This window comes from Castor canadensis, chromosome 5, assembly GCF_047511655.1.
Source record: "Castor canadensis chromosome 5, mCasCan1.hap1v2, whole genome shotgun sequence".
Lineage (NCBI taxonomy): Eukaryota > Metazoa > Chordata > Mammalia > Rodentia > Castoridae > Castor > Castor canadensis.
Window position 1 is genome coordinate 49,311,060 of NC_133390.1, and position 14,718 is coordinate 49,325,777.

The 14,718-nt window shown below is 38.8% G+C and overlaps 1 protein-coding gene across 2 annotated transcripts in view; it reads left to right on the forward strand.

The window, feature by feature from the left end:
- The window catches only part of Col8a1 (collagen type VIII alpha 1 chain), a 543,304-nt gene that overhangs the window by 504,547 nt on the left and 24,039 nt on the right, over positions 1-14,718 (forward strand). For both annotated transcript variants that reach the window (XM_074072969.1, XM_020157594.2), the window contains one exon: positions 1,836-1,924. In XM_074072969.1, coding sequence (XP_073929070.1) covers positions 1,836-1,924 — 89 coding nt within the window. The remainder of the gene's footprint in view (positions 1-1,835; positions 1,925-14,718) is intronic.

The following is a 14,718-nucleotide window of genomic DNA, read 5'->3' on the forward strand; positions in this document are numbered from 1 at the left end:
ATGTAAACTATTAAAACATTTACTTTTTTCCTGATTCTTACAGTAACAGTTTACTTTTCCATGTGAAAAGATAAAAAATTTCAAACTTGGAATGAATTTAGCATGACCTATAACCCTTTGTCACAATCTCTTAAGATTTCCCCTGGAGCTAACACCTAGGTTTCCAAGAGCTGGCTATCTCTAAATACAGGTATCACTTGACTGAGAAGACTTTGCACTCAAGTAAACTTTCAGTCCCAGCCAGACATAGTGGTTCATCCCTCTAATCATAGCCTTGGGAGACTGAGGCAGGATCATCATTTGACCTCAGGTGTTCAAGACCAGTCTGGGAACAAGGTGTGTTTGGTACTGCCTATAATTCCAGCACTCAAGAGGCTGCAAGTTCATGCCAGTCTCAGCTATATAAAAGTTCTAGACCAGCCTGGGGTATATAATAAGATCCTGTCTCAAAAAAAAACAACCAAGTCCTCAGATGTGTGACCTGCAGAAAGTTGCTTCATCTCTTTAAACAAGTTTTCTTACCTGAAACTAAGAGGTTTCATACCTATAAAATCAGTAGTTATATTATAAGACTTAGATAACATACATGAATCCCACTATTAAACACGCAGTAATAATGCTCTATGATGATAGTTCTGATCACTTATTATTATCATAAGATGGCTTTGTCATTGTGAGAATTAATAATTACCATTTTTTGCTGTGACATACATTATCTTTTTTAATCCTTTTGGCAGCTCTGTAAAGTAAATATCATTATTAATTGGGGAGGGAATGGTTTAGGTTTTAGAGCTGGGTTCTCCCTATTTAGTCCAACCTTGCCTTGAACTTATGAGCCTTCTGCCTCTGCCTCCCAAGTGCTGGGATTACAGTCATGCACCAGCACACCCAGTTCATTATTTAACTTCTTTTTCCTTCTTCATTGGGCTGGGTGGGGGTACATTGTGGCATTTACAAAGCATCAAGTATATCAGACTTGAATTCACGCCTTCCGCTTCTCTCCTTTATCTCCCCCCCTTCATACAATAGTTACATCAAGTATCATTGTTGCATTTACATGCATGTGTACACATTTTTTGCACTGTATTTACCCTCTTATCCCGTGTACCTGCCACCTCCCCCACTAATCACCATTTTTTAAAGGCTTAGCAAAAAGTCCCCTTGTATGAGTGTGTTAGCTTTCCGTCACTGAAAACATACCTGAGAAAATCAACTTAAAAGAGGAAAGATTAATTTGGGCTTGTGGTTTCAGAGGTCCATGTCACTTCTAGTTTCAGTCTATGATCAGTTGGTTCCAGTTCATGGTCACTTAGCTGCATTGTTTCTGGGCCAAGTGGAGACAAAACATGGTAGGGAGAGGATAGTGGAGCAAAGCCACTCATCTCATGGCAGCTGGGAAGCAAGGAGAGAAAAAACGGGGATAGGGACAAGGCATATCCTTTGAGGGCAAGCCCCCAGTCATCCACTTCCTCACACTTGGCCCCACCTACTAAAAGTTGTACTACTTCCCAATAGTGCCACAGGCTGGTGTCCAAACCTTTAGCACATAGCCCTTTGGGGATATTTCAGATCCAAATATAACAATGAATGCTCCATAGTTAAATATTCCCTAATGTTAGACATCTGGTTATTTTTTAGTTTTTCAGATTATAAATAAGACCATCTCATTTTAGTACTTAAATCTCTTCTCCATTTTAGATAACTTCCTTAATTTCAGCTTCTTACATGAAGAATTATGAAATAAAGAGATAAAACCTTCTACAGCAGTTAGCACCAAGGTTGCACTCGCCATAAGAAAAGAGACACTTCTCATTTTCAAACTTTGTATTTTCTAGAAGCATCAGATGGAGAAAGAGGAGGTGACATAGAAATGATACAGCATGAGAAAGCTCCAAGTCCTGCCCCATCAAAGAAAACCAAACAGGTAAGAGTCACTGTGAGAGCCACAGCTCTCAAATTATGAAATCATCCTCTTCAGCCTTCCCACAGCATTGCCTTTGCCGTAACAGCAGTTGGTGGTGACATGTGAGGGAAGCTTTCACCTCTGCCCCTGAAGAGGCCTTGCTTCCTTAGTCATAAACCAGCAAGTCTGTTTTCTCTGTTTTTTAAACTATAAGTGTATTTCATGATAATGATATCTTAGGTCCCTTTATCACATTTTCATTGAAAATCCAGTCTTATTCTTTGGGGTACAGTTCCTAAGAGGAGAAAAGTAGCATAAAGATATGGAACATAACTCCCCACATAAACACATAGATTAGATCCTTGCTACCAGCGGGTTCTTGGATCCTTGTTTCTACCCAGCATTGTGGTCTGTCATATGCATTCTTATGCTGCCTTTGTATTATTCCAACTGACAATTTGGATAAGCTTTTTTTTTTTTTTGGTGGGACTAGGTTTGAACTCAGGGCTTTGCGTTTGCATTGCAGGTCTTCTACCCACACCTCCAGTCCATTTTGCTCTGATTATTTTGGAGACTGGGTCTTGCAAACTATTCCTTGGGCTGGTCTCAAACCACAATCCTTCCAAGTAGCTAGGATTACAGGGGTAACCCACAGCACCCAGCTAAACCTAAATTTTGATTGCATTTTCAATATTCGTACTGATCCTTAAAATGCTACTCACATCCATTTGTAGATTTTTTGGTAATCACCTATGTGATTTTTAAAGAAGTATCTGCTGTCAACCCAAAGTTATCCTTTTCCTCGTAGTAATGATTTGTGGTCTTATTTTTACGGTAGGTGGCCTAAACTCATTCCACTAGACGATAACTGTACCCTGTCTGTCACCAGGATCAGGGCAACTGTGGGAAGCTATTTAGCATAGTAGTTCTTTATTTATTTTTTAATTTGTATTGTTTTATTATTCATATATGCATACAATGCTTGGGTCATTTCTCCCCTCTACCCCCACCCTGTCCCTTACCACCCACTCCACCCCCTCCCTCTCCCACCCACCCCCTCAATACCCAGCAGAAACTATTTTGCCCTTATCTCTAATTTTGTTGAAGAGAGAGTATAAGCAATAATAGGAAGGAACAAGGGATTTTGCTAGCTGAGATAAAGATAGCTATGCAGGGAGTTGACTCATATTAATTTCCTGTGCATGTGTGCTACCTTCTAGGTTAATTCATTTTGATCTAACTTTTTCTCTAGTTCCTGGTCCTCTTCTCCTATTGGCCTCATTTGCTGTTACGGTATCTGCTTTACTTTCTCTGCGTTGAGGGCAACAAATGCTAGGTAATTTTTTAGGTCTCTTACCTATCCTCACACCTACCTTGTGTGCTCTCGCTTTTATCATGTGCTCAAAGTCCAGTCCCCTTGTTGTGTTTGCCCTTGATCTAATGTCCACATATGAGGGAGAACATATGATTTTTGGTCTTTTGGGCCAGGCTAACCTCACTCAGAATGATGTTCTCCAGTTCCATCCATTTACCAGCGAATGATAACATTTCGTTCTCCATGGCTGCATAAAATTCCATTGTGTATAGATACCACATTTTCTTAATCCATTCGTCAGTGGTGGGACATCTTGGCTGTTTCCATAACTTGGCTATTGTGAATAGTGCTGCAGTAAACATGGGTGTGCAGGTGCCTCTGGAGTAACAGTCTTTTGGGTATATCCCCAAGAGTGGTATTGCTGGATCAAATGGTAGATCGATGTCCAGCTTTTTAAGTAGCCTCCAAATTTTTTTCCAGAGTGGTTGTACTAGTTTACATTCCCACCAACAGTGTAAGAGGGTTCATTTTTCCCTGCATCCTCCCCAACACCTGTTGTTGGTGGTGTTGCTAATGATGGCTATTCTAACAGGGGTGAGTTGGAATCTTAGTGTGGTTTTAATTTGCATTTCCTTTATTCCTAGAGATGGTGAGCATTCTTTCATGTGTTTTTGGCCATTTGAATTTCTTCTTTTGAGAAAGTTCTGTTTAGTTCCCTTGCCCATTTCTTTATTGGTTCATTAGTTTTAGGAGAATTCAGTTTTTTGAGTTCCCTATATATTCTGGTTATCAGTCCTTTGTCTAATGTGTAGCTGGCAAATATTTTCTCCCACTCTGTGGGTGTTCTCTTCAGTTTAGAGACCATTTCTTTTGATGAACAGAAGCTTTTTAGTTTTATGAGGTCCCATTTATCTATGCTATCTCTTAGTTGCTGTGCTGCTGGGGTTTCGTTGAGAAAGTTCTTACCTATACCTACTAACTCCAGAGTATTTCCTACTCTTGCCTGGGTAACTTTAGAGTTTGTGGTCTGATATTAAGATCCCTGATCCATTTTGAGTTAATATTGGTATAGGGTGATATACATGAATCTAGTTTCAGTTTTTTGCAGACTGCTAACCAGTTTTCCCAGCAGTGTTTGTTGGAGAGGCTGTCTTTTCTCCATCTTATATTTTTAGCACCTTTGTCAAAGTTAAGTTGGTTATAGTGGTGGGGCTTCATATCTGGGTCCTCTATCCTGTTCCACTGGTCTTCATGTCTGTTTTGTGGTCTTTAAGGTATAAGATCATGTCATCTGCAAATAGGGATATTTTGACAGTTTCTTTACCTATTTGAATTCCTTTTATTCCTTCTTCTTGCCTAATTGCTCTGGCTAGGAATTCCAATACTATGTTCAATAAGAGTGGAGATAGTGGGCATCCTTGTCTGGTTCCTGATTTTAGAGGGAATGATTTCAGTTTTTCTCCATTAAGTATAATGCTGGCTGTAGGTTTGTCATATATAGCTTTTATAATGTTGAGGTACTTTCCTTCAATTACTCGTTTTCTTAGAGCTTTTATCATGAAATGGTGTTTGATCTTATCGAAGGCTTTTTCTGCATCTATTGAGATGATCAAGTGGTTTTTGTCTTTGCTTCTGTTAATGTGGTTTATTACGTTTATTGATTTTCGTATGTTGAACCACGCCTGCATCCCTGAGATGAAGCCTATTTGGTTGTGGTGAATAATCTTTTTGATGTGTTGTTGAATTCAGTTTGCCAATATTTTGTTGAGGATTTTTGCGTCAATGTTCATTAAGAAGATTGGCCTATAGTTCTCCTTTTTGGAGGTGTCTTTGCCTGGTTTTGGGACAAGTGTAATACTGGCTTCATAAAATGTGTTTGGCAGTTTTCCTTCCCTTTCTATTTTGTGGAACAGTTTAAGGAGGGTTGGTATCAGTTCTTCTTTAAAGTTCTGATAGAATTCAGCAGAGAATCCATCAGGTCCTGGACTTTTCTTTTTGGGGAGACTCTTGATTGCTGCTTCAATTTCATTTTGTGTTACAGATCTACTCAGGTGATTAATTTCCTCTTGGTTCAGTTTTGGATGATCATATGTATGTAGAAATCTGTCCATTTCTTTAAGATTTTCAAATTTATTTGAATATAGGTTCTCAAAGTAGTCTCTGATGATTTCCTGGACTTCCATGGTGTTTGTTGTTATCTCCCCTTTTGCATTCCTGATTCTACTAATTTGGGTTTTTTCTCTCCTCATTTTAGTCAGGTTTGCCAGGGGTCTATCGATCTTGTTTATTTTTTCAAAGAACCAACTTTTTGTTTCATTAATTCTTTGTATGGTTTTTTTTTGGTATCTATTTTGTTGATTTCAGCTCTTATTTTTATTATTTCTCTCCTTCTATTTGTTTTGGGATTTGCTTGGTCTTGTTTTTCTAGCAGTTTGAGATGTATCATTAGGTCATTGATTTGGGATCTTTCAGTCTTTTTAATATATGCACTCATGGCTATAAACTTTCCTCTCAGGACTGCCTTAGCTGTGTCCCATAGGTTCCGGTAGGTTGTGTTTTCATTTTCATTGACTTCCAGGAGCTTTTTAATTTCCTCTTTTATTTCATCAATGATCCATTCTTTTTTAAGTAATGAGTTATTTAGTTTCCAGCTGTTTGCATGTTTTTTGTCTTTACTCTTGTTGTTGAGTTCTAGTTTTAATGCATTGTGAACAGATAGAGTGCATGGTGTAATTTCTATTTTCTTATATTTGCTGAGGCTTGCTTTGTTCCCTAGGATATGATCTATTTTGGAGAAGGTTCCGTGGGCTGCTGACAAGAATGTATATTGTGTAGAAGATGGATGAAATGTTCTGTAGACATCAACTAGGTCCATTTGATCTATTGTATATTTTAGATCTTGGATTTCTTTATTGATTTTTTGTTTGGATGACCTATCTATTGATGATAATAGGGAGTTAAAGTCTCCCACAACCACTGTGTTGGCATTAATATATGCTTTTATGTCTTTCGGGGTATGTTTGATGAAATTGGGTGCATTGACATTGGGTGCATACAGGTTGATGATTATTATTTCCTTTTGGTCTATTTCCCCTTTTATTAGTATGGAATGTCCTTCTTTATCTCGTTTGATCAATGTAGGTTTGAAGTCTACTTTGTCAGAGATAAGTATTGCTACTCCTGCCTGTTTTTGGGGGCCATTGGCTTGGTACATCTTCCAGCCTTTCATCCTAAGCCTATGCTTATTTCTGTTGGTTAGATGGGTCTCATGTAAGCAACAAATTTTTGGATCTTCCCTTTTAATCCATTTTGTCAAGCGGTGCCTTTTGATGGGTGAATTAAGCCCGTTACCATGAAGTGTTAGTACTGATAGGTATGTGGTGATTCCTGTCATTTGGTTGTCTTAGTTATTTGAAGGTTTGATTGTGTGTACCTAACTTGATGTTACTCTCTACTGTCTTGCTTTTTCTTATCCTGTGGTTTGGTGCTGCCTGCCTTTTCATGGTTAAGTTGGGTGTCACTTTCTGTGTGCAGGATCCCTTGCAGAATCTTTTGTAATGGTGGCTTTGTGGTCACATATTGTTTTAGTTTCTGCTTATCATGGAAGACTTTTATTGCTCCATCTATTTTGAATGATAGCTTTGCTGGGTAGAGTATCCTGGGGTTGAAGTTATTTTCATCTAGTGCCCGGAAGATCTCACCCCATGCTCTTCTTGCTTTTAATGTTTCTGTTGAGAAGTCTGCTGTGATTTTGATGGGTTTACCTTTGTATGTTACTTGTTTTTTCTCTCTTACAGCCTTCAATATTCTTTCCTTAGTTTCTGAACTTGTTGTTTTAATGATGATATGTCGTGGAGTAGTTCTATTTTGATCTGGTCTGTTTGGTGTCCTGGAGGCCTCTTGCATCTGTATGGGAATATCTTTCTCTAGATTTGGGAAATTTTCCGTTATTATTTTGTTGAATAGATTACACATTCCCTTCGCTTGCACCTCTTCTCCTTCTTCAATGCCCATGATTCTCAAGTTTGGTCTTTTGATGGAGTCAGTGAGTTCTTGCATTTTCTTTTCACAGGTCTTGAGTTGTTTAATTAATAGTTCTTTGGTTTTTCCTTTAATTACCATTTCATCTTCAAGTTCTGAGATTCTGTCTTCTGTTCTATTCTGCTGGATTGGCCTTCTGTTTTGTTTTGCAGTTCTGTTTCGTTCTTTTTTCTGAGGTTTTCCATATCCTGGGTGGTTTCCTCTTTAATGTTGTCTATTTTTGTCCTGAGTTCATTTATCTGTTTATTCATCGTGTTCTCTGTTTCACTTTGGTGTTTATACAGTGCTTCTATGGTTTTCTTTATTTCTTCTTTTGCTTTTCAAATTCTCTATTTTTGTTGTCTTGGAATTTCTTGAGTGTCTCCTGTACATTTTGGTTGACCCTATCCAGTATCATCTCTATAAAATTCTCGTTGAGTACCTGTAGTATGTCTCCTTTTAAATTATTCTTGTGGACTTCATTGGGTCCTTTGGTATAGTTTATCTTCATTTTGTTCTAGTCTGGATCTGAGTATCTATTTTCTTCATTCCCCTCTGGTTCCTGTACTAAGTTTTTGCTGTGGGGAAACTGGTTTCCCTGTTTTTTCTGTCTTCCCGTCATTGTCCTTGGTGTTGTTACTGTCCCTGTACTGTGTGCAATTAAGTATTTTCTAGCTTGTAATAATAACAATGGTAAAATTTAGAGTGGAAGGGTGAGCGGAGATGGAAAGCAAGAAGTTAAAGAAAAGGGAAAAGCAAATAAACAGACAAGAAGGAGAATACAAAACAAGGAATTAGACAAGAAAGTTTCAAAGGTATAAACAGGGAGTGTTAGTATACTAATTGACAGTAAGCTGAATAGGCATTAGAGAGACAGATAGAGGATTAAAGATTAAAAAAAATAAAGATAAGAATAAAAATTAAAAATCAGTAAATGAAAGAAATATCTATATATAGAAATAAAATAAAATGAAAAATAGAAAATTTAAAAAAAAACCAAAAAACCTCCAAGTTCAAATGCAACAAAGTTTCAGTCTTAATAATTTGGGTGTCCGTCTCAGTCTCCAATCCTGGAGATGGTGCCTCAGATGTTGTTCTGTAGTTGTCTCATCAAAGGGGATGCATAAAGTAGAACAAAACTGCACACACACACACAAAATCCCCACCAAGTTTCCCAAGTTCAAATGCAATACAGTTTCAGTAAGTTTTTCAGCATGCAGGTGTAATTCGGTTGTTCTCTCATCAAAGGTAGGGAGAAAAAGAGAAAAAAAGAAAAACAAAAAAAAAGAGTCTGGAGACAGTTCTGAGAATGGTATCTCCAGCTGTGGCTTTTCTGCCCACTGCTGTCAGCCTACTGTTGCTGGAGGCATTATTTATGCAGATCTCTGGGGTGAGCTTAGCACTCACCTGGCCCTGCAGGTGTTGTTTACTCAGAGTTTTCCTGTTAGCCTCTGCTACAAGCTTTCCCTTTTCCAAGCACCAGGAAAAGTGACACTGCACCTGCATTCTCAGGCCTGTGTGTTTATTTACAGTTCATGTGGGAAGTGGGTCTTCCCCCCTCTTCTGTGCAGTTTTCCTCCCACTGCCACTTTTACAAGCTTTCCTGCTCCTGATTACTGGGTGGTGCTGCTGCTCCTGCCAGCCGCCATGTTTGTTTACAGCTCACATGGGAAGTGGGTCTTCCTTCCTCTCCTGTGGAGTTTTCCTCCCTCCACCACTCACACAAGCTTTCCCGCTCCTGGTTGCTGGGCGTGCGCCCCCGCTCACGCAGGAGCCTCTTGCCTGCCAGGCTTGTTTATTTACATTTCCGGGAAGGATTCCCTTCCCCAATCTTCGGCACTCAGTGCACCCCACCCTCTTTCCTGATTGTCTTTATTGTTCTTATTGCTTATTAGTCAGTTTCTCTTTTTTCCCCAGGTGAAGGTCAGTCTTTCCTGGGGGCTATGCTGCTCTGGCCCAGGGTTGTCTGTGGGAATACCACAGTACCGCGAAGCTCACCTTGTCTGCGTCTTCCCAAGCCGTCTGGGTGCGGGCAACGGGCGCCCCAGGGGCCCTCCTTGTTTCTCCGTTTAACGTGAAGTGGAGATTCTCTGCGCCAGCTGGAGGTGTGGAGCGGTCCACGTTTTGACTCTTCTCAGTGATTTTCCCTGCAGAGTGTGTCTCCAGCGTCTCTCTAAGATTTCACTATAAGAGGCTCACTTTCTGCTTCCTCCCTCTAGCCGCCATCTTGGAATCTCTCAAGTTTCAGATTTTACACATAAATATTTGGTTTTCCCTCCACCACTTGTTAAAGAGACTGTCCTTTTTGTAATATATGTTTTTGGGCACCTTCGTTAAAGATCAAATAACTGTAACTGCAGGGGTTTATTTCTGGGTTGTCTATTCTATTCCATTGGTATGCCATGCCTGTTATAGTGCTAGTTCTAACTATGGTTCTATAGTATAACTTGGGTATTATGATATCTCCAGCATTGCTGTTTTTATTCAATAATGATTACCTTATTCTAGGTCTTCTCTGCTTCCATATGAATTTTAGAATTTTTTTCCTCATTCTGTGAAGAATGTCCTTGGAATTTTAATGGGAACTGCATTGAATCACATAGCTAATATGAGCATTTTCACAATGTTCTGCTGATCCACTAATATGGAACATCTTTCCATCTTCTGGTATCTTCTTCGTTATCTTGTAATTTTAACTATAGGGGTATTTAACATAGGTTAGTTTATTTATTCCTATGTGTTTGGATTGGGGGCAAGCTATTACAAATGAGGTTTTTTTCCTAGTTTTTTTTTCTCAGTGAGTTTCTTGTTAACATACAGTAAATTTATTCATTTTTGTATTCTGATTTTGTGTTTTGCTACTTTGCTGCAAATATTCAATCTAAGAATTTTCTGGTGGTATCTTTGAGACCTTTTAAGTATAGGCTCATTTCATCTGCATATAGGGAGAATATGAATTGTTCCTTCCCTGATTATATCACTTTTATTTCTTTCTCTTGACATATTGCTCTGGGTAAGCATTCAAGCACCATATTGAATCAGAGTAGTGATAGTGACAACTTTGTCTTATTCATAATTTTAGAGGAAATGCTTTCAGTTTCTCCTCATACAGTATAGTTTTGGCTACACATCTGTTACATATAGCCTTTATTTTGTTGAGGTATGATCCTTCTATTTCTAGTTTCTTCATGATTTTTAGCATGAAGGAAGTTGAATTTTCCAAGACTTTTTTTTTAATCTGTCAAAGGGATTATGCGAATTTTGTCCTTAATTCAGTTTATGTGCTGTATTACATTTATCGATTTGCTTATACTACCTCGTATTTACAAAATGAAACAAGTTTGATCAAGATGTATGACTTTTTTTTATTGTGTTGTTGATTCAGTTTACAAGTATTTATTAAAAGATTTTTGCATCTATGTTCTTCAAGAGAATTGGCCCATAGTTTTCTTTCTGTTGTTTTGTTCTTATCCAATTTTGGTATCAGTGTAATACTGGCTTCCTTGAATGAGTTTTATCCATTTCTTGTAGACTCTCCAGTCTATTGGAATATACATTTTAAAAGAATATTCCTTAATGACCATCTGGATTTCACTAGTATCTGTTGTAATATTACCTTTTTTGTCTCTAATGTTATTAATTTGCATCTTCTCTCTCTTTCAACTTGTTTGGGTAACAGTTTGTCAATCTCATGTATTCTTTCACAGAAACAACCCTTTGTTTCATTGAACCTTTGTATTTTTGAAATTTTCATTTCATTAATTTCAGTTCTGATACTAGTTAATGTCTTTTTACTAATTTGGGGTTTGCTTGTTCTTGTATATCTAAGATGCTGAGTTCCATCATTAGATTTGAGATAGCTCTGGTGTTTTAATGTAAAAAAAATTTAAATTTCCCTCTTAGAATTGCTTTCACTGTATCCCAGAGGTTCTGGTATGTTATGTTCATATGTTGTGTTTTCATTTTCAGTTGATTCTAGGAATTTTTAATTACTCCCACCCTGATTTCTTCAATGACCTATTCATCCTTCAAAAGTGTTTTGTCCAATCTTCATCTGTATTTTTTGTAGTTTCCTCTTTGTTGTTGATTTTTCACTTTACTCCATTGTAGTATGTTAAAGGATAAGAAACTGTTTAAATTGTCTTGTATTTGTGAAAAATTTGTTTTATGTCCTAAATTATGATCTATTTTTGAAGAAGTTCCATGAGCTGCTGAGAAGAATGTATTCTGCAACTGTTGAGAATATTCTGAAGATTTCCACTATGTACACTTGATCTGTAGTGTTTTTTAACTCTGATATTTCATTTTTTATTTGGGGTGGGAGAGGAGTTATGCAAATGAGAGTGGAGTATTGAAGTCACTCACTGTTATTGTGTTGGGGTCTTTCTGGACCTATATGTCCAGTAGTGTTTGGTTTATGAAATTGGGTATGACAACATTTAGTGCATGTATTTACACAGCTATATCCTCTTGAGGGATTGTTCCATTTATCAATATGAATGACTTTGTCTCTTCTGACTCATTTTCGTTTGAAGCCTGCCTTATCATATATGAGTATACCTACTCCTGATTAGTTTTGAGTTACATTCTCTTGGAGTATTTTTTTACATCCTGTCATGTTAAGCCTGTGTTTTTACCAGTGAAGTTCATTTCTTGCAGGTAGCAAATAATTGGTTCTTTTTTTTTTTTTTTAATCTGCTGAAGCCTGTGTGAGAAATCAGGCCCCAATACTCCCACTGCCTGCTGGCTCAGCTCTCCCAAGTGGGCAGCAGTCTCACAAAACTGCACTCCTAGAGGCCTATGTGGGAAATCAGGCAGTGGAATACCTGCTGCCTGCAGGCTCTGCTCTCCTAAGCTGGTAGCAGCACCACAGGCCTAAGCTTCCAAAAGCCCATGTGGGAAATCAGGCCCCAAAACTCCTACCACCTGCTGGCTCAGTTCTCCTGAAAGGGCAGCAGTCCCCAGAACTGTACTCCCTGACGCCCATGTGGGAAATCAGGCCCTGGAATGCCCACTGCCTTCAGGCTCTGTTCTTCTAAGCCAGCAGCAGCTGCCATGGCTCCTGGAAATCCAAGTAGACTCCAAGACCATCATTGCCTGATGGACACCAGACAACTCAAGCCTGCCAGCTTTGCTGCCCCACGGGTTCCCTCAACTTACTACATAGTGCCAGGAGCCTGCCACCACACACCCAAGTGAACCCCAGGCTCCAGGCCTTGCTAATCTGCTGGTGCCAAGAGGCTTCTCTCCCCACAGAGCATGGAGGCCTAGCACTCCTCACTGCCCTGACAGCAAGAGAGCCGTTGCTGCACCGTCAAAGAGCAAGAACACCAGATTCCCCACTGAGGGGAGGAAAGCTAAAACATGTGGCACCTTCAGAAGCCCTGTTCCCCCAAAGCACACAGAAGCCAACACTTCACACAGTACCTCCCTACAGAGAGTCACATCTCACCTGCCCAAGAGCTAGAATCCCCTGCTGATGCTAGGTGACCTGCACACAATGCACAGAGACTCAGTGCTCCCCACTGCAACTGCAAGAGAGCCCCTGTGCCCCCATCAAAGAGCAGGATCTCCTGCCCCCTCACTGAGGAAAGAAAAGAGGCAATTGGCACCACAAGAAGAACCCTGCAATGGATAAGTTATCCAGCATACTCCTCTCTGAGGAACACTGCTGGAGCTCCATGAGTTAAAAAAAAAAAAACCACCATCCACGGGCACAAGAGATTAAACCCATAACCAAAAACAACTCCAGATGCATAAATCTCAACACAGAATGAAACAGCAAAACAACCACTCTCCATCAAAAGCCAATTCCACCATTAAGGTTCCAAACACCTATGTACCAGAAGAGCTATCAAATAATGAATTCCAAAAAACAATAGTAAAAATTATTAACTTCTTCAAAGCAGAAACACAAAAGATAGTATTTGACCTCAAAGAGAACATGAGCAAACAATTAAATGAGCTCAAAGAAAATACAAACAAACAGATGAATGAAAATAAGCAGACTATCCTGGATATGAAAAAGGAAATTAGTAAAGATATGGAAACCCTGAAAAAACAATCAATCCAAAATAGACAAATAAAGATCACAATCCAAAGCTTAGCAAACAGAGTAGAACAAGCTGAAAACAAATTTTCTGGAACTGAAGACAGAGTAGAGGAATTAGTCCAAGTAGTGAAAGATCATGAAAAAATGCTAAGAAAATATGAAAGGAGCATGCAAGATAACTGGGACACCATGAAAAGACCAAACCTATGAATCACGGGTATAGAAGAAGGAGAGGAGATACAAACTAAAGGCATTGATACCCTATTCAGTCGAATAATAGCAGAAAACTTCCCTAACCTCAAGAGAGTCACCCAGGTACTGGAAGCTTATAGAACACCAAACCATCAGGACCAAAAGAGGAACACCTCCAGACACATCATAATTAAAAGACTCAGCACACAGAACAAAGAAAGAATTCTAAAAGCTGCAAAAGAGAAAAGACAGGTCACAATAAAGGCAAACCCGTGAGAATAATAGCAGATTTCTTAACTCAAACTGTAAACGTAAGAAAATCATGGAAAGACATAGTCCAGGCCCTGAAAGAAAACAACTGTCAACCCAGACTAGTCTACCCAGCAAAACTATCCTTCCTAATTGAAGGAGAATCTAAAACCTTCTACAACAAGGAAAAACTAAAGGAATGTATGACCACCAAGCTAGCACTACGGAAGATACTTAACTTTTACATATAGAAGAAGAAACTAAAGTGAGACAAGTAGACTCAAGAAAGAATAAACCCTTTTGAGCAAACAGACCAATAAACAAGGAATAGGTAAAACTAAGCAACAGGGAAAGAAAAATGACTGAAAACAACAGGAATTTCTCAATACTGACACTGAATATAAATAGCCTCAATGTCCTAATCAAGAGACACAGAATAGCAAATTGGACTTAAAAAACAAGACCCAACTGTATGTTGCTTACCAGAGACTCATCTAACTGAAGAAAAGAAACATTGGCTCAGATTCAAAGGGTGGAAAAAAGTTTTCCATGCATATGGACCCCACAAACAAACAGGAGTAGCTATACTTACATCTGACAAAGTAGACTTCAAACTAAAATCAATCAGAAGAGACAAAGAAGGTCACTTCATATTAATGAAAGGAATAATTCATCAAGAGGAAATGTCAATCCTTAACATATATGCACCAAACACAGGGGCACCCATCTACATTAAAGAAACTCTAATGGCCTGAGAGTACAGACAGACACTGACACAGTGATAGTTGCAGACCTGAATACATCCACTGTCACCAATAGATAGATGATCCAGACAAAAGATAAACAAAGAAATTTCAGGGCTATTACATACATTAGCCCAAATAGACATGGTTGACATCTACAGAGTATTTTACCCAACACCTAGGCAATACACATTCTTTTCTGCAGCTCATGGAACTTTCTCCAAAATAAATATTTAGGACACAA